Source organism: Chroicocephalus ridibundus, chromosome 4 (assembly GCF_963924245.1).
Source record: "Chroicocephalus ridibundus chromosome 4, bChrRid1.1, whole genome shotgun sequence".
NCBI lineage: Eukaryota > Metazoa > Chordata > Aves > Charadriiformes > Laridae > Chroicocephalus > Chroicocephalus ridibundus.
The window spans coordinates 54,475,454-54,495,362 of NC_086287.1; the positions used below are offsets into that span (position 1 = coordinate 54,475,454).

Sequence of the window (19,909 nt, forward strand, 5' to 3'; positions counted from 1 at the left end):
TAACTGCTGGGGCTGGGGGGAAGTGCAGACTGCGAGAGCCTCATGCTATTTGTGCAACCTGTTATGCTAGTGTGAACCAGTACCACATGAAAGAGTAGCATTTTCGTCTGTTTTGCACAATGGTTAAGTGTTTGCACCAGGTGCACAGCAAAAGAATTGGGTCTGAGCCTGTGGACGGCAAATTCAGAGCAGAGCCAGAGAGGCAGTTTGAGCCCATGCAGAAATGGCTCTTTCTACTTTCTTGAGAGCACTAGAAGTAGTGTCCCCACTAGTGAACTTCCTGGGCACCCTGACTGTCTGATAAAGTGTTTGCTATAAAAGCAAACAATCTGTCCATATCAAATTGAAGGTTTACTTTTGTGTTTTTTTTTTTTATGGGGGTGGGGCGTGTATGTATACTGGTCACCATCTCATGTCTGCTGCATCCAATGTGTCCTCATAAAGCAAACCCTTGAAGAACTGCATGCTTTTGGCACATGCACAAAAATTACATACTTCTTCATGCACTGAGAGATAGGATTTTACACTGGCCTACTTAGAAAAAAAGAGATTCTGGAGGCAAGATGTGTTGCAGTAAGAGATAGCCTACTTTAGCATGGTTTTCTCTGGAATAAAAGCTGGAAACTCCCAAGCCATACAACTTGGTCACAAAACACAATATCAAAGCTACCACTAAACCAAATAAACAAACAGTATCCAAGTCAGCTTCAATTCCCACCAGCCAAAACCATCCATCTGCAGCCACTCAAATGAGGCTGAAACAGAGAAGCGGCCAGCTCCGCCCCGAACCAGCTGCGCATAGTGAAGACTGCTAACCTAACGTGTGGTATGGGTCTTTCCAAGACGGGATCTACTGGTCACTGAGATTTAAGTCTTGCTGGCAGCAGTGTGAAAAATATACTGCATATATTTTTGGATGGTTTTTTTTTTTTTTTCATTCTAATGGAGGTAGCACAAAGTAAAGAAAGTCACGTTAGCATATCAGTTCCCACAGGAAGAGCTGTTACCACACAAAAAAACTCCAGAACAGAAAGGAAAAGGCAGAACCAAACGTTAAGTGCTATGACACTTTGAATCTAGGAAACTTATCTTTCAGGCATAAGCCACTCCTGTAACTGCCTGCAACTATGAGATTTGGGAGCAAGAACAGTACATGTTAATTTAACAATTTGGGGTTTGTTGAATTAATAGCTACTTCAGCAGTTAAGCCGATATGAAGGAATAAGCAGAATTTTCTGCAGTTTGATAGACAGTTGTAATCTCTCATGTTGAGCTGGAATTGTAAATTCTTGTCATTGTTGTCACCAAACAGTGACACGTGGCTTTGTACGGCAACTCTACCATGTCTATCTCGTCACTTCTTCAGATGATTAAGACAAGTAACACACTAACAACTGCACTGAAGATACACTGTGTTTACAGTATCCACAGAAACTGCCTATTTTGTTGCCTACAGCACTACTAAGATTCAGACCAAGTTATTTAAAACTTTCGTAAAGTATGACAATACGCCATGGGCCAACAAGCCTATTCATTCCCAATATTCAGTTGCAGGTATATCTAACTCCTGAAATATTAGACAAGAAAAGAAAAATCAGTATGTTTTAGAAGATCTGCTTAGAAATCTTAACTGAGTTTGACTTTATAAAGATGAATTTCATGCAAACAGATCCCTCAGAGCTCAGAATCTGTTTCATGAGAAGAAGCTTTTTTCCATGTTCATTAAAGCACAACTTTCCCTTTCTCCAACAAAAAACATTACTTACGTTTACATGAAAAATACACAGAGAAAATAAATGGTTCAAATGATTGCTGAAGGTCTGGAGATCCTTTCACATGATGCTTAGCTCTTTTGAGATGTAAATAATTAATTCGAATTCAGGACATACCAATAGAAGCCGTGTTGCTGCCAGCAGTTCACTGGGTCACATAACATGATGGCTAATTTCAAGGCAGATCCTAGTAGACAGACATCCATCACATGGAAACAGTCACTGCCCACCGTCTGTCAGTTACTGATATACCGCACAATGGAGACTAAAGCAGCTTCAGAAAAAAGTACGCTATGGAGTGCTAAGTCCTGAATTGAAAACAGTTTGATGGGACTGTCTTTCCTGACGAATTTATGCACCAGAGTATCGGAACACAGATCTATAGCTCTCTGGACCCCAGCCGGTACCTCTGCTCGGGGCTGTGCTGTGTGGGACGCAGGTATGCCAGATGCCAGCCCTGCATTCTGCCTGCAAACAGGCCCACAACAGGAAAGCTCAGGGCCAGATCAGGAACAAAGACTTAAGTTATCAAGCCTCTCAGGCAGGCCCTTCATGAGGAATTCAGAAGCCTCCCATGTGGTACGTGGGTATTCAGATCATCAGATTTCTCCCCTCTGCGGTGACAGAGTTGTGAATGATGCAGAAGGCCCAAGGAAAAAAAAACAAACCAAACAAACACCAAGAAACATTTGCATTGTATTATAAAAACACATATGTTTTGTCATGGGTTCTTCCAAATAGAAAAAAACTCATCTTTTATACTAATTAATGACATATAATCCCACTTATCTGTTTTTTCCTATATTATAATTAAATCAAATTAACACCAGAAAGAAGGGGGGAAAAACCCAGACATACCACAATGCACTAATAAGCCATGATTAATTAATGCTGAGCTCTCCAAGGTTCTCTGAGCAACATTTAAAACAGGTTTAACTGTGAAACATAGGTGCATTGGGAATAGGTCTTTCATTGCTTGTTTCCAACTACTGAAAAAAACCCACAAACCCAAACAAAAACAAACAAACAAAAAAGCCTCCCGTATTTCTCCTTGTTTTAAAGAAAGCCTTTCACTGCTCAGGCAGGCAATTTAAAAGATTGTGTTCTGGGTTGTCTTGAATGAGTTCTTGACCTGCGGTTGAGAAGAGAAAGTTCCCGTCACATACTGCATCTTCAGGTCATATTAGAAGAGAAACCGGCTCAGCTGACCACCTTACCAGAGAGCCATAAAAAGCCTTTTTCTGAAAGCAAGGAATCAAAGATCTGTCACATGAGATCATAAATGCATGCTCAGTGAGACTACAAAGAAGAACCGAAAATTCACTACAAGATCATTTTAGATCTTTGCTTGACGGCAAAAAATAGGAGATGATTTTATCAGCTCTGCCTGGTCTTGCTGGTAAAAGAGTTAGTTAACTTTGCTTTGGAAAGCACATAAGGAAAAAGGCACATTTCACAGACATAGTGGGTACAGCATCAGATCTACAAGCGCAGAACCACAGCACGTACACACAAAGGTAAGGTGCTGCGCAGTTTGCACAGCCCTGGAAGAAGCATGGCCAAAACTGGGTGGCTCTTGCCAGAACAATTCACTCAGCCCTTAAATCCTGTTTTGCCTGACAGAGGTACCTTGACTGCTTCCCATGGGCTAGCACACATCTCTGACTTGATAAGAGAGGGATGCTGAAGAAAGACCACATCTGGAAGCGGACGGTTGCTGCTAGAACAATTCTTCTGGTCAACAGCGCCCTGAGTTCACAACTTTTCTTTGGGAAAACCGTCCACTAAGATCAAAAGCCTTAGAACAGCAGGATACCACCCTAAAGAAAGGGGTTTGAGTTGATCAAAGCATTTTCCACTAGTGTTTAGAGTGATGTTGACACTTTGGTAGCTTAAACTCCGAATATAGCTCAAGCAAAGCCTCCCAGACCTATATAAACAGAAACCATATATCCATTTTCCCTTCATGTGAAATAAGTTAACAGTAGTCTTCGGTGAAAATAACAGCCTTAAGATAATCAGCTGATCACTCCATTTTTTTCTGGGAAATCTCTCTTTTCAGCTTCCCTTTTTATGACCACTAGTCTTCTAGTTTTCAGAATCAAGTCACAATTTCTTTTCCCATACAGTGCTTGCATATTGCCTGTCGCTGTAATATTTAGAGGCTGATTTCCACAAAATATGTGACTCACGATAGTGCTCCTCACAGGAAACTAATGTCTGCAGTTCTCTGTCAGCAATGTTCTGCCTACATGTTGTGCTGGCTGCCACGCAAACTGAAGCACCTAAACCCATGATTAAGCCCCTGTGGAATTAGTCTGATTTTCTTGTCCACTTGTAGAGTGGTAGAGAGATATCACTGTAAACTCTGATAAGGTACATTTTCAGGGAGATTATGGTCTCTGTTGCAAAGCAGTTCTTTACAAAGTCTACTAGTAACCATTTTATGAATCAGCTTAATTTGACTAGAACTTGTAGTAAAATAGTTTAGTATAGCTACTGAAGAAGTATAAGTCACTTTTACTGTAAAAACAAAACTTGTAATTATGTTAACTCAGAATGGTTTTTACACCTTTTTAAGTGTTAAAAAAAGGTATTTAGAAGTCATTTAAAATCAGGTTCATTCTATTGTTTGCAGATTCCTCTTTCTCAGCAGCAGAGAGATGGCACCATTTACCAGGGAAAAAATAATAAAAATAAAAATCACTCCTTATGCATCCTAGGATGGAGGCAATCTAATAGACCTGTTTTAGGGGGGCTTATTTTTTTTTTTTTTTACATGCACTTCAAAAAGCCCAGATTCAAATTTGGTAGATCTTAAGGCTTCAGTAAAACTGCTTCTGATATTTACTTTCAGATCTGTCTACAAATACACAAAGTCTCCACAATCACCTTCTGATGGTAGAAAAAGCAGCTACTGCAACACTGCATAAATAACTTTATTACCTCGCACGATTCAGGACAGGATCGAGGATTAGGTCAGATGAGGGTTAGCATTTCTGCTCAACAAACAGAAATTTTTAGAGCATGGACAGAATGAAATTCTGGAGAAGTGATTATGCAGAAAGCCTCTGAGTCCCACATTCCACGTCTTTTACCATGGTTTATCTGAGCATTTCAGATCTTCATTGCAACCTTTGTTTTAACCCCCAAATTTAGACCCCAACGCAGTGTTGTCCCATCCTAAATTGGAACTAGTGGTGCTACTAACCCCAAGCATACTTTCTTGTTATGGCAAGGTTGTCCACCAGCTATAAATAACCAGACACAGTGCAGTACCTTTCAGGCATCGTCAGCTCTTTGCAGAAAACCCATAAATTCTGACTCCATCCTCTTCCCCCGTTAAAAACGTGCTATCCGGGGACTAAACCTGCGCTGCTGCCACCGCCTCCCCTCCACTCTCCCTCTTCTCCTGGGCCAGCAATGCCCCTCTGAACGAGCCGCTTGAGCTCCTCTCCCCGCTGAAGCCCTTCCACAAGGGCGAGCTCAAATACAGCTCCCGAGCCAGAAGGGCCCCGTGACAGGGGCGGGGGGACAATTGTGCCAAACCCCTTATTATTAAGGGCAGCACCGACGATGCGGCCGGGCGCTCCGCGGCGAGAACGCACAGGAGAACGGCGGGCAGACCGACCCCTCTCCCGGCGGCACAAGGCCGAGGGTGGGGGGTCTGCAAACCGACCCAACCGTGGGCCCCTGTCGGCCCCAGCGCTGACTAACGTCGGGCCCCGAAACGGGGAGGGGGCCGGCAGAGCGCTGGGGGCTCAGCAGCGCCCGGAGCTGGTGAGGGAAACCAGCGCCCCTCGACCTCTCCCCTGCAGCCGGCGGAGCCCCTCGCCCCTACCCCCGGGCAGCTCAGCCGCCGGGGAGCGGAGCGGGCCGGCACCCCCTGACAGCACATCCCCATAACGGATCCCCCTCACGGCTTTCCTCAAAGCACCCCCGCCCTCGCGATTTCCCTCACGACACTCTCCCCACCGACGGCTTCTCTCACCATACCCGCCCCCCTCACGGCTTCCCTCACCACACTCCCCCCCCGCTCCTCACGGCTCCCCCTGCCTCCGCCTCGTCCTCCCGGCTGCCGCCAGCCAGCTCTGACAGAACCCTCCCAGGACAGCGCGACCCCGGCGGGCCCTTACCGCGCTGCCGGCGGAGGTGTCGCCGCCGCGGCCGCTGTGATTGCGGCAGGCGCCGTGCAGAGGCAGGCGACCGCCGGCCGCGGTGGGCGGAGACCGGCCTCGGCCAATGGCGGCCGGGCAGAGGCGGGGCCAGACACCCACCCGACCGGCACTACGTGTCCCAGCAATCCCGGCGCTCCCCCGCGTTCAAAGGGCGGCGGGGGGTCGCGCGCAAAGCACGCCGGGAGTCGTAGTCCCCCGGTGCCCCGTAGGCGGCTCCGTCACGAGTGCCGGCGTGGAGCACGCCTCGCGTGGGCCGGGAGCCCGGCCGGGAAACAGGCTGAGAAACTCCTCCCCATTTTTAATGAGAGAAAGAAAAGAAGAGATCTTGTTGGAAAAGCAGAGGTACGTGCTCTTTCCCTGATGAACCTGACAGAAAGGAGCACACCGGGTTCCCCCTTGCATGCTGGCTATAAGTTAAAAAACCCCTATAAGTTAAAAAAACCCCAAAATTTGCATTTTGTTACCAACCATGGTTTTGATCATCTGCAGAAAGTCATAGTGTTGCTCTGAGTTTGGCATTTGCGTTATTTGCACCATCTCGGCTTCGCTCATGATCATAAATGTAAAAGGTCATTACGTGTTCATCATCAGTACTTCCCTCGAGGCCGGCGGCCTTGGTAACCCAGCGTGTGTCCTGACACTGGCAAGCTGTTAGAATTCCGGCTGATTCAGGGATGACCTTTTTGAACTGACAGAGACCGTCGTGTTGATTATCCAACAGGAAAAAAACAAGCCCTAAACCATCCTTTCCCCTCAATTTAATCTGAGCTTAGCGACCACGTGGGTTATGCTTATGTTTTGAGTATTATCCTCCTGCCCTAAAAGTTACCTGGTATCAGTTAAGAGTATCACTTACCTGTCATCCAAGTCCAAAGGTGCTTTTCCTATTATTTGTCATAGCTGGGCTACATGAGGTAAGCACGCTTATTGTCAGCTGTCACTGCTAAAAAGCCTAATAATACCATTTCCAAATAACCTGTCCCGAAATTCTACATTCAGTAAACAGCAGCAGGATGTTCCTCATTGTGAAAAATAATGGATGGGAAGAGCCCTACAGGAATCCCGTGTCTCGGTTAAGTGTATCAGACAGGTACTAAAAGCACTCAAGTAATATTCAGACTTTTACTACTGAATGCGATTACTTCTCTGCTGGTGTTAGAAAGGGAGCAAGCCTTCCTCAACCGGGAGGGAAGTTTGTGTAAAGGAAAGATGAATGGCGTTGCTGGGGACGTGGGCTGAAGTCAGCAGAGAGATCGCTAAGGTAACAGCGGTGAGGAGTCTCAAACAGAAGCGGCTAGATCTCCTGCAGCAGGAATCCAGCAGGATCCTTGCGGCCACTGCTAGCATGGAAGAAAAGAAATGAAAGAAATAATGCTCCGTCAATCACACAAACACACATTTTAAGGCTATGTAAGCAAACACATATACAACCTTTTTAAAAAGAGAAAAGCACATAAGTAGGTTAAAACATGATGCATTTATGAAACCTTTTGCTCCTTGCTCTGACAGCAATAAAAAGGAGAAGTAGCCGTCGCCCACAGGTCTCATAACAAAACTCCGACGCTCTTGAATGCAGTTCCACCAACCCACCAAAGCCACACGCGACAAATGAGGACTAAGACGCTCAGAGCAAACTCTGAAAGTGTTGACCAAATGCGAACAAAAAAACCCCAAACCCAAATGTGAAACTTAAAAGCTGCAGATAAGGTGGGTTCTTTCTTACCAGTGAGATTTTACCAACCAAGGATGGCAAGTCCTACAAACCGCAAGGCTGCCGTACAGTAAGCATGGGTAGTTTAGTTCCGATTCTGTTTTGCTAAGAGTGCTCTGAGAGAATCCTCTCTCACCTCCAACATTGCTGGCATGGCAGCAATGGTTCTGGTTTCTGCAAAAAGCACAGGTTTCCCCAGAAGAGGTTTTCCAGATTTCTGGCTGAACTCTGGAGATGTTTTAACACAGGTATTTATGGTACCATGCCACTAACCTTACAGCTGACGAAATTTGGACTGAAAAGTCATTGGTTTTGCTTGCCAGGAAAGATATTTATAAAAATGTACATGAAGTCATTCTGGGCTGCACGTGCATTTCTCCTTTAACAGCATCTGAATGGACCAAGACTTTTTTTTTAAATGAATCCAGGACTTTTTTAGCTGAGAAAAAATGGACTGGAATCATGAATTGAGCTCACTTAGGGCATGTACCAGGGAGCAAGATGCAGAGGTTATACACTGGTATAGTAACTGAATGCAAATCAGGTGACTATTAGATCAAAAACCAGCTAATGAACCACATCACTCCCGTAAGACTTTAACAGTTCTGTAGGGAATTTTTTTTAAAAATGTTTCCTACTTCTTTGAAAAATTGTCACCAAATGTTATTGAACATTTTCAAAGGGAAAGATAGAACAAATCCATAAATATTTCCCATGTGGATGAATCCGGAAAATAAAAAAAGAGAAAATTATTTTATTCATTAAAGGTGAATTTTTTAATTATTTGATTCAGTAACAATGTTTAAGAATGCAGGGGGCAAAGACCACATGAGTTGTGTTGGATCCAGAGCTGATTAATGTACTGTTACTGGGATACCCCGATGCTTATTCAGCCACGCAACTACAGGTTTGTTCATGCAGTCACTTGTTTCAGGACATTTTAGGCTTTAAAGTGCTTTGCCATATAAATCCCTTAGTATGTTTGCATAATACCAACACAATGCTTGAGTAGGTGAGATAAAAGGCAATTTCTTCTCTTCCATCTCCTCTTTAGGGCTTAAAAAGATTTTCCTGAGCAACTCTGTACCCAGGCAGCACGGCCAGCTGCCCCCAGACCCAATGAACTGCTTCTACAATATCAACAAGTGCTATTAAATGCTGGATTCTTAATCCAAATTTAAATGATTGCTTAACATCAGTCCTAGACTGCAGATATTCGTGTAATTTTAAGCTTCCTTGACCTAGTTTAAACATTTTAACAAATGCTAATTCCTTGTAGTTGCACTAACTTGATAACTATTAGCAAAACAAAATAAGAAATTCTGGGTAAAAAAAAAGAGCAATTATGTAAGGTAAAGAGTGGGAGAGATTTATGGCAAATGAAACAATGTGCTGAGCCTGGTCTTTCAACATCTTCACCAGCAATGAGATTAGATTTGTCAGACTAGCAATGATGCATGACTAGCTGCCTTGTAAAGGCAAACATCAGACACGGTTATCCCATACGTTTGAAAAGAGGGAAGATTTAGTTCTCATTTTAGCAAAACTACTAGATTAACAAGGGGGGTCATCTTAGCTATCAAGTGATTAAAGGAAAAAACAATGTTCATCTTTATTTTGGGAGGAAAAACAGAAGAAACTTACATGAAGTCACCTTAATTCTGAAAGAAAGAGAGTTAATGGCAGGCATATCATCATGGGGATAAACTGAGATTAAGTGAGTCTGGGAGCAAGAGGGATTCAGAGGTTTACTTCATTTACATCACTAGGGGAATATATACACATACATTTTGAGAGGGAGTGAGGAAACACCTTATCCCTACAGCTTCACACATGCTTTCTTCAACCATTCTGACAGATTTAACTACATTTGACAGTGTTCAAGACAGTGGGTTCCTATATTTTTCTTGGAAATAGGTGGCCAAGTAGAGGGGAAAGTCTTGAAAGAGAAAAACAGTGAACACGATGACCCTTTTTAGAGAAAGGGAGAGAAAGGTGAGAAGAGTGAGAGCACATGATCAACTTGTTCCTGTTATATATATTTTTAGAGAGAAAAATCTAGATATCCATATCTTGAGATAGAATATCTATATACTATACATATATTTTTATATACATTCATTTTATTCATTAGCATAAATGCTCCAATTTTGGGGAAAGGTTTGCAGATCAGAGCCTCAGTACACGCAGAACTCCTCAGCACTTAGTTGTTCCTAGTTAAGTTTTGTCTATATCATGCCAATAAATAACTGAATGAACTGTAGTGTCAAAAAGTGCAATTAGAGATTGCAGAAAGATCACTTATGAGAAAAGACTGAAAGACCTGGGGCAATTTAGTATAGACAAGCAAAGATCCAGGAGAGACCTCTAACATGACACGTAACAGATTGCTGCAAGAGGAAGGTAAAAATATTCTCATGTTTCCAGAAAACAGAACAAGAAATAACAGTGTTAAAATGCAACAAGTACTTGTAGATTACAGAGAGGAAACCATTTTTTAATGAGAAGGTTCTAAACCACTGGCCATACAAAAACTTGGAAGTTTCTTCCAAGACTAAAAGAAGTTAGATCTTTTCTGTTGTTTGTTTCTCCTATTGACTTTTTGGGGAAAGACGACAATCTCCCAGGAAATGTAATATTTCTATGAGGTCGATTCTCCAGACAGAGCTCTGCCTGGGAAGGAGGAGCTGAGGTTTAGTCTATGAGGCTTTGTGTCCATTTCTGTTCTAAAAAATAAATAAAGCAGCAAGGGTATGAAAGCATGCCAGGAGAAGTAAGGCACTGATTTCTGCATAATTACAAAAGGAGCACGCACAGCACAGACATTCAACGTCAGAGTAAAGATATGACTAAAATGCCCCTGGTAATTTTCTTTTATGGTGGAGTATAAATTTGGTGCAAAGAATCTGGGGCATATACTTCTACCCTGTGTCAAACGCAGGGGAACAGGACCACACATAGACGCACATATGTTGAAGAAGACAGAGTTTAGAGATATCCTGATCTAGCATCTGTCTGCATATAATGGTTTTACATTTGCATCTGGGAAAGTCTGAATAAGTCTGCCAGAAAGTTTAAGTGCAAGACAGTCTGGTCACTACATACACATGGAGAACAGGATCAGCTTCAAACCGGGAAATGCTTCCTTGAACGTTCGCTTGCACAGAGAGCTGAGAAAAAGCTCATCAGAAAAGCTAAATGCACTCAGTTCAGGGTTAACTTTTTATCCTACATGAAAATGACTCCTATCCCCTTGTGCATCTTTTCTGCAGATGACACCTTTCTACCTTTGTAGCCAAACGTTGAATTGTATGGAAAAAACAAGGGTTTGAAGTAGAATAAAGTACGTGTGAGGTGATAGCCTGAAATATCCGTATGATCAGGAAATTCAAGGGAAGCACAATGTGTACCAGAGAAAACAAGCAGGGAGGAGGGAAAAGGGGAAGAAGTTTAAAGGTTAAAAGACTACAAACACGTGCTTGCATTCAGTCGCTTCCAAACAACCTGTGTGACTACGCAATGGGGAACGTATTTAAAAAATTGTGGAAGAGGTAATGGCCAGCTTAATGATGTTATTTATTGCAAATCTAGTTCACCAGTTTTTCATACCTATAAAATATCCACTGAAAACTGTGAAAACAAATGCCAATTATGAAGTGCATACACCCAGAATAGGATTCTCTGAACTTGACTTGTGTTGTCTTTTTTCTTCATCTCAGGCAATCGTGGGAATCCTCATATCTGACTGACATACTTCCTAAACCTCACTGCATGCATCCCCCTGATAATGACTTTTTTCCTGCACACAATTAACGTCTGTGATATGTTTGCAGTATCATTGTGGATATCTGCACTCGGATTCCAAACAGTTGAATTACCCATTGCCACTGTCAGGTAAAGAATGCTCTTTCCTCTCTCTGTTCATTAAAATACACTTTCTTCCATATTAGATCCAGGCTAGCCCAGTCAATCTACACATTTACAGCTCCAGGATTAATCCAAGTAATTCACAGTTAAACCAGGAAACAGGTTCAGTGAAGACCTTCCACCCAGCACTCACATCGCCAGCTGTGCTTGCCTTTTGTGCTGGCAGCCTGTTGAATTTTATGTCAGGCTCGTATCTGTTACCCTCCTTTTCAAAACTTCTCGTAGCCCATATGGGCCACTTCAGCCAAGAGCAGTTAGGAAGATCTTGGGCAGTTATATTGCATGAGACCTGCTGAGTTTTCACCTGCAGAAGGGAGAGCATGTACGCAGAAGATAAAAGTTTCTTATTAAAAACTCCTCCTGGAGACATGCTGCATGCAAACTTATGTGCCTTCAGGACAAATAAGACCTTTTAAACTTGTCTTCTGTAGTTCTGCTGCCAAAAAGGGAAAACATCTATCCTTACTGAAAGAAAGAAGAAAGAGAAACATCTTCAATATGAAATTAGTATTAGCAAGAGGAGCCAGGTATAATAGAGGTGAACAGCAAAATGGCTCAATTACTTTAAATCTTTTTATTGAAAAATGCCTGTTTGCAAACAGTTTCCCTCAAATATTTTGCCTTATCAAGCTTCTGTAAGTATCAAAAAAGAAACAAGAGAAATGCCATTGGTCTTTCATTCTTTACATCAAATTGCATCCTCTTGGTAGCTGTAGACCTCTACCCTTTTAGAAAACTACTCTTTAGTATCTTGAGTCCTTTTCAACAAATACATGAAAATGCATGAAAAAAGGCATATGGCTGAATGCAATTAAACCCCCAAATGCTCAAATGTCATTTTACTCTCCAGACTTTGTATTCTCGAACTTGCTATTTTTTAAATGTCACTAGGCACTTCTGATCTCCTAACTCTGATAATTTTGTCAGCGTCTGGAGGGCTGGCTTTGTTTCTCATTAGAAGAATAATATGCCAGCTCTGTCAGAGAGAAAGAAAATAAGACAGTAAGGAGAAAGGAAATAACATAGTGTGGACACCGCAGGGAAAGTTTCATTGTGATTTATTACAGGAAAAGAAAGAAATAGGAGTAATGAAAGAAAAGGAAAGCAGTAACAACAGGAAGATTGGAAGAATGTGTGTGTGTGCATAATACAGCTGATTTATGCTGTGGGAGAAGGAATACAATCACAGCCTAACTTTGTGTATCTCATTTTGATGTAAAAGTGAGGATGTAACAGTGGAGACAGAGCAACCTTTCCGGGGGTAAATGAGCAGTGCTATAACTTCAAATACCTGAGCCGTGAGTCAGCTGTGTGTTCCAGCCTGGGTCCATTGCATTGTACCCCTGCACCTTGCATGTACTCATGTACCCACAGCTACAGCCACTAGCTAGAATTAAGAATTTCCATCATTTCATGTTAAAATGGAGCTCTTTTAAAAGTCTCCCTATCATTTTACCCTAATGGTTTCCATGCTAGGTGTTTATGGAAGATTTGCTTTCTAATCATTTTCAGTTTATAAATCATTCAGGGATATTGAGGAAAACCAAAGGTTGGTGTTTGGGCAAAAAGAACCAGAATTGTGCCTCTGTTTACAAATTCTCTAGCTGAGCTGCTGTATGCCTTGAAAAATGCTATTAAAGAAATTGAAAGAAAAAATACTTGAAGGCAAAAAGGCTTTGTACAGAGAGTCTAATTTTTCATCTACAGCTAGATAGGAATCTCTTACTTTTCATGCAAAGACACCTCCTCTGGAAATCCCGAAGTCAAAATCCCAGGGAGAATATAGCTGAGAAGTGTCTCCTGTCCTGTTCTTACACCTTAGCTCATCACCTGCAGCTGGCGACTTTCAGAGAGGGATTTATGCTTTGACTGGCACAGCTGCACCAACATAACTGAGAGGAATTATGTTCAAATCATGACCATGACTTTTTTCTGTATTTGTGAGAGGGCAGTCACATCTGGACAAGGTACATGCCTTGAAAACCCAGCAGAAAACCCAGTTGAAGGCTGGCGATTAAAATTCTCTAAAAAGTTCGTTAGTACTGAGCATGATCCATCCCCAACATTTGTACATTTTGACCAGACCAAACCTGCTTTGCTCTGTTCAGGTGTGGGAAAGGACTTTCTTGTTAGTTCCTCCTTGCTATACCTCAGTTCCCCATCTGGAACGTGAAGATAGTAAAACCACTTGCCTCAGAGGCTGTAGGTGTGAACCAAGTATCACGGGTAATGTGACAGCTTGAGTGAACGTAGGCTTACTTGGGAGTGTAGGTGAGGCCATGCAAGGTAGCTAAGGGCAGAGGTTAGGTACCATCATTTACCAGGGAGTACATGTGGGGACACAGGCAGATAACACAGAGCTGCAGCTTTTCACCTTAGCTTGTCCTAAAGTAACCAGTTTCTCTGCAAAGTCACACACAACAGTCATACAAACTTACGGGGCAAGTTCATGCCATTTTATTCAGTGATGCATTTAAGTGATGAATGGCAGGAGGCCACATACTGAATGTTGAGAATGAAATAATAGTTTAAATGGCAGCTCATCCAGTGAAAATGACGTAATTTTCCAATCCTTGATATTTGGTATATTTTCAATATACTGCATAAAACAAAGACTTTAGTCCAGACATGTAATTGTGTAATGATATATCATGACACATAAGCAAAAAAAGGCTGATTTAAGATGACAAACCAACCCTTTTTTTTTTTTTTGTTTGCTATGTTTTGCAATTTTTATGTTCTTCAGCACATTTTAGTATAGAAAACAACTGCTAAAGCCCTGTTTCAATATACTCAGAAAAGAGAATCATTAACTTTCTAAGTACAAGTTGTGTGATGAGGAAAACAATCTGTTTTGCCTCTGCTAGCTAACAATTTCCCTTCCTGAACAATGAAAAACCTGGGAACCTGCTCAAGGTAGAAAATGGTAATTTTTAAAAAGAAATAATTTTGACAACTGCAAAAGTGCCTCTTTTTTCATTAAAAAAATAAAAACTAAAGCCCCATTTGTTTTCTTGCTATGAATTTTGAGGAAGTTATTTGATCTTGCTGTGATATAGTATGGCAGATATTTTCTAGCTTTGTTATTTAAATCTTACAATGAGAGCTATAATAGGAAAAAAATAATGTGTGGAAATTCTTGGTAAAAATCATTTCTACTTTGACTATGAATAGGGATTTAAAGGCTTTGTACAAAGAGTCTAATTTTTCATCTACAGCTAGATAGGAATCTTTTACTTTTCATGGTTGCACCCAGAACCTTTCGAATTATGTAGCAGCCCCTGTAGCATACCAGATCAGAGCCTGGACTCTGGGGAGGGCACCTGTAAACTGGAAAGGCACCTGTAAAGTCTTCAGTGGTAGTTAATGAAGCTGTATTCCCCTTGTGACAGAATTCAATATTCTCACCACAGCCTAGCAGTTACAGGATGCTTGGAAGCAGCTGTCAATACAGCAGACATAAGGGATGTTATAAATAGGTCAGCAAAACACACAACAAGTTCTCTTTCCTTCCCCTTTCTTTCCTGCCAACCTGTAAATCCTTGCACCCTGAGAATATCAATTATTGGACTAAAAAAAATACAGACGTCAAAGAAGCACCAAGGAAAGAGATACCACTACTCTAGATTTCTCTATATTATTCAGGCTCAAAAACATTAAACTTTCTGCTTAATTTTTTTTTCTAATTTTGTAAATGAAAACATTATTTTTTGAGACTATCAGGAATAGTGAAAATGTAAATGGAACAAACTTGAATAGTGTTGATGTAAACTTTATGTCTTCTTGAAAATCAGGCTATTGCAAAGATTATTCACCATACTGGGAGATACTAAATATGGGTAAAAATTGTAATAGAGTTACTACATTTTATCAGAGCACTCAGAGGGAATAAATGTGTTTTCCAGGTTACACATAAAGCATGACTGCTTTTACGGAACAATTCTATCAACCAAGAGTTCAATATAAAATCTATACAGGACTTACAGGATTAGGTTACCTCCACTCCCACCCAGTCCCTTTATCAATATGGGATCCCAGTTTTTAAGATTTTGCATTAACAGGGGAAGAGGGCTGCCATGGAATTTACTTCAAGGTAAATAACTATGTCATCTGCAAGAACCAGTAATTCTCAGGCTGTGGGCAGTTCGTACATGGTCCTAGGAGGCTGCCTATGTAATATTGAACAAAAGACAATTATTTTCAAACATTTATTAATCTAAACTAGACTGCATCTCTAAGATGATCCAGTCAAACAAGCACCATGCAATAGCTGCAGAGTGGAATAGGACGTGTTAAAATGTGTGTTGAATTCCACTTGCTGCTTATGTATCTCTACTGTGGGTATATTTCCTAAAAAAGTTTTCAGACTCTAACTAATGCAGATAAAAGCTTATTAGATACAGTGATGCAATTAGGTATTTTATTGAAATATGCTTTGTCTGTATTCTCTGTGTAAAAAACAGAAATAACCTAGGGCATTGGCTTTGGCCCTTCTTGTTTCTTTGGTGATAGATCTGTTCACGTCACTTTGGTCTTCAATGATCTAATACTTCAAACATTCACAATAGCATGTGAATTTTCCACTGAGGGGATTTGTAATGTGTTTTGAAGACCAAAGTGGAATAAAACTAGAATTAACTTGTAATTAATACAGTCTCTTAAAAAACCCCTCCTCTTTCTTATTGGTTTACATGAAAATTAGTTGTGCCATTGCCTGTTGAAATCTGAACAGACGATACTATAACACTTAAAAACAATCCCGCCACATACTGCAAATATCTTTAGCTCTAGGATGTTATGATTAACTTGAGTGGTCTAGATGAGCTTCCCATCCCACACCGGTGGCATTGGTTGTTAGGGTTTTAAATATTATGTGAAAAGGAGTTACCCTACCTATTTCTGGACTTCTGTAGGGTCCTGAACTCTTTTTTCCTTAGTATCTGAAAAGGTGATATATTCACATTAATTGAAATTATGATTATGCACAGCTGAGTCACATGATGTAGAAGTTGAAGGTTGTGAATTCATTTGGTTTATTATTTCCAATGTGTTGCTTAATCTGTCATGAGGCAAGATGGATTTTCTATTAACTCATCCTAGTACTAGTGCTGTGAGTACATTCTGAGTAGGCAGCAGGGCTGATGTCTCCTCCCTGGGTTTAGGTCCTAATGAGGCCCAATAATAATTCATATCTGTAGACAAACATTTTGGAGTCTTTGTCCTACATAAGAGCTCTTCCCAAGCCTTGTGGGTTCCCCATAGGGAAAGGATTACCATAATAAGATGTAAGGAAACTTCAGTGAACCAAAGGAGCCTACCTGATAACAACATTCAGCATACTTGTGAATTTATCCAGAGAATACTTGTAAGGTGTGATCTGACAAGATGACATCTAGAGCTCTAGGGAAATGTGGATGTAAGACACCAACCATGCATTCAGCATTATAATCAGAAACTCAGGAGGAGAAGAGGTCCTCGACAGAGGAGGATGTGAAGTGGCAGAAGCTGTAAGCATTGTCTTCATTCACATTCTTGCTGGTGCCTCAGGCACGAGTAGAAGTTCTGTGTGGAGAAAGTATCTGAATACTGGTTAGTTGCAATGTGTTGGTATAGAAGATTGTTTGAGGAAACAAACAGAGAGATGATGGGAGAAAGAACAACAAAGCCCCCTAACCTAATATTATATACACTTTAACAACTATCCTTCCTAAGAATAAGCATTTATAGAAGAGAGAAAACAGCCATAAAGCTTGAAAGGGTTTGGGACACTGAGTCACAGATGATGAGAAAGGAGTTGCAGTGACAAGTATGGGGACATCCACAGTGTGGGAGTCCCTCTAAACAATGCTTGTCAAGTCTTCATTCAAACACCCCATCTGAGAGAGAGTCTAAATAGTAAAATGGATACGGACAAGAATATGAGAGGCATCTTGAGATCTCACATATAAATCTGACATCAACCAAAAGGTTTTGACTTGAAACAGTGACTGAAAATTACTGAAAATACTATCTCTAAGTCAGAGTAGACTTACTTGTTAAGAGTAAGTAAATGTGAATTTCGTTTTGTCAAGGGAATTTGCCGTATTATATATTTGCTTTTAGGACGGGAACAATTGTGAAAGAAAATCCATTCTTATTCTTTTGCATGTGACATGAGCCATATTCCTGAAACCACCCCTTCCAACCTTTGCCTTAGATGACCTCTCAGATAACAAGTTGCAAGATAGCCTTCCACAAAAAGTTGTTTTTCTTTTTCACTCACCATCATGTGCTTAATATGCAAAACAGATGTCTGGGCTCCACTTCCCCTTTCAGCTAATGAGGACAGTAACTTCAAGACAGATGAAACAACGTCACAACAAAATTATTCTTTTCTTCTCACCCTACTATAAAAGCTGTTCTGGAATTAGCTAAAAGTTACTTGCTGTTTACTTCAACCCCCATACACACAAAGCCACAGTAAAAGTCTCCTGTTCATCTGTCAGAAAAGCTAGAATCCTTCCTTCCTCCTGAATATTCATTTTATCTAATTAATGCTAATAAATATTCAAAAGTATCACTCACTGTTGAAGCAGAATTTTATTCCTTGCAGGATGTTAGTAGTTTTCACTTAACAAAAGTAATTTTTAAAGTCTTTTTTTTCTTCTTTGGGTGGAGGCAGAACTTGCCTAATAGTGCAAATCTATCCAAAAAGACTGCTGAGCACGTTCTTTATGCTAAGCCCCTTGGTTTCAGCGGGGCCAAGTGCCCTTCTTTTGTCATACAAACCTCTAAATCATGGGGCTTTGAAAAAGGAAATGGCCTCAGAAAATCGTGAGTGCTTTTGTGGAAGGGAAACCTAAGACTGAAAAAATCGGGGCTTTAATTTTTTTCTTTACCAGTCCCAGGATATTCTGTTATAAAGGAGTCCCTAAGCCCTTATGTTAACCTCAACTAATGTCTCTTCTAAGACTAGTCATGATCTTAATCTGAAAAAGAAGGAAAGACAACCTCAGCATATTTACCTGTTACCTAAGTAAGAGTCACCTTTGCTTGCACAGCACCACTCAAGTATTTTCAGCAGAAACAAGGTGGTATTAATGTTACCATACAGGACAAACGTAGGGGAAGGACTGTTGCAACAGGATGAGTGTGAGCCTGGACATTAAAGGTTCTGATAGAAGTTTTGTGAATCCAAGTTAAAAGGATGCCTTTAGTTATTTGCATTTGCTTGGGGGGTGTGTGTGTGTGGTGTTTATATCATAGATGTTTATACCCATGTTCCTTGGTATCTTACAGTTACCCTTGAGGATCAGCAGGTCATTCCCTTCACATCTTCCCCAAGTTGTGGGGAACAGAACTTAAGTGCCCCATGTAGTTTCTTCTTGTTGAAATTCCTGTCATTTATTGGCAGTATCAAGGCTGAGGTGTTTTTTTCCAGTGGGCCTGTATGATGGTCTAACATCCCAACCCAGGCAACAGAGACAAGAAGGACTTCCCGAGTCTGGAGCGAGACAGGGGTACCCCAAACGGCTCATCCGCCATTTAAAATCATAAAATCATTGAACTGCCTAGGTTGTAAGGGACCTTTAAGATCATTGAGTACAACCATCAACACAACACTGACAAAAACACCACTAAACTATATCCCTAAGCACCAGATCTACCTGTCTTTTAAATACCTCTAGGGATGGTGATTCCACTTTCCCTGGGCAGCCTGTTCCAATGTTTGATAACCCTTTTGGTGAAGAAATTTTTCCTAATAGCCAACCTAAACCTCCCCTGGCGCAACTTGAGGCCGTTTCCTCTTGTCCTGTCGCCTGTTACTTGGGAGAAGAGACTGACCCCCTCCGGCTACACCCTCCTTTCAGGGAGCTGTAGAGAGCAATAAGGTCTCTCTTCAGCCTTCTCTTCTCCAGGCTGAACAACCCCATCTCCCTCAGCCGCTCCTCGTAAGACTTGTGCTCCAGACCCCTCACCAGCTTCACTGCCCTTCTCTGGACACACTCTGACACCTCAATGCCTTTTTTTGTTGCGAGGGGCCCAAACCTGCCTCTGCCCAGAAAGCTTCTGTCAGGCCAAGCCGCCATTTTACACACTACCAGCCTTCGACGCTAGCAAAGACGGAGACCGTCGCGCTTGCCTGTTTCTAACAGCCACGCCGAAGACCTTTCTCGCCCCCTCTCTCCCTACAGGGCTGCAGCTCCTCCTGCCATCCCAAGGCAGAAGTGCAGGAATCACGAAGGGCCGGTCTCCTCAGAGGCCGCCATTACCGCCCCGCTCTGCCCCGCCCCACCCCTCCCACCGGGACGCGGGGCTTGATGCGACGTGCTACGTCACAC

The 19,909-nt window shown here is 41.8% G+C and overlaps 2 protein-coding genes across 4 annotated transcripts in view; one reads left to right on the forward strand and one right to left on the reverse strand.

Annotated features, from left to right (window-relative positions):
- LGMN (legumain) overlaps window positions 1-6,024 on the reverse strand; it is a 27,082-nt gene extending 21,058 nt beyond the window's left edge. The window contains exon 1 of one of the 3 annotated variants that reach the window (XM_063332592.1): window positions 5,909-6,024. The gene's annotated coding sequence lies outside the window, so the exon portion shown is untranslated. Of the gene's footprint in view, window positions 1-5,051; window positions 5,178-5,908 lie in introns of those variants that run through there. The other 2 variants (XM_063332590.1, XM_063332591.1) reach the window with 2 other exon arrangements.
- LOC134514593 (atherin-like) lies at window positions 6,015-19,889 on the forward strand. Its single transcript, XM_063332593.1, has 2 exons — window positions 6,015-6,292; window positions 19,763-19,889. The coding sequence occupies exons 1-2, from the start codon at window positions 6,015-6,017 to the stop codon at window positions 19,887-19,889; spliced, it is 405 nt and encodes a 134-aa protein (XP_063188663.1).
- The last annotated feature ends 20 nt before the right edge of the window (window positions 19,890-19,909 follow it).

Coding starts and splice junctions, on each gene's coding strand:
- LOC134514593 (XM_063332593.1), top strand. CDS start 6,015: ATGGCGGCCGGGCAGAGGCGGGGCCAGACACCCACCCGACCGGCACTA. Junction 6,293..19,762: donor ATCTTGTTGGAAAAGCAGAG/GTACGTGCTCTT, acceptor CTCTCCCTACAG/GGCTGCAGCTCCTCCTGCCA.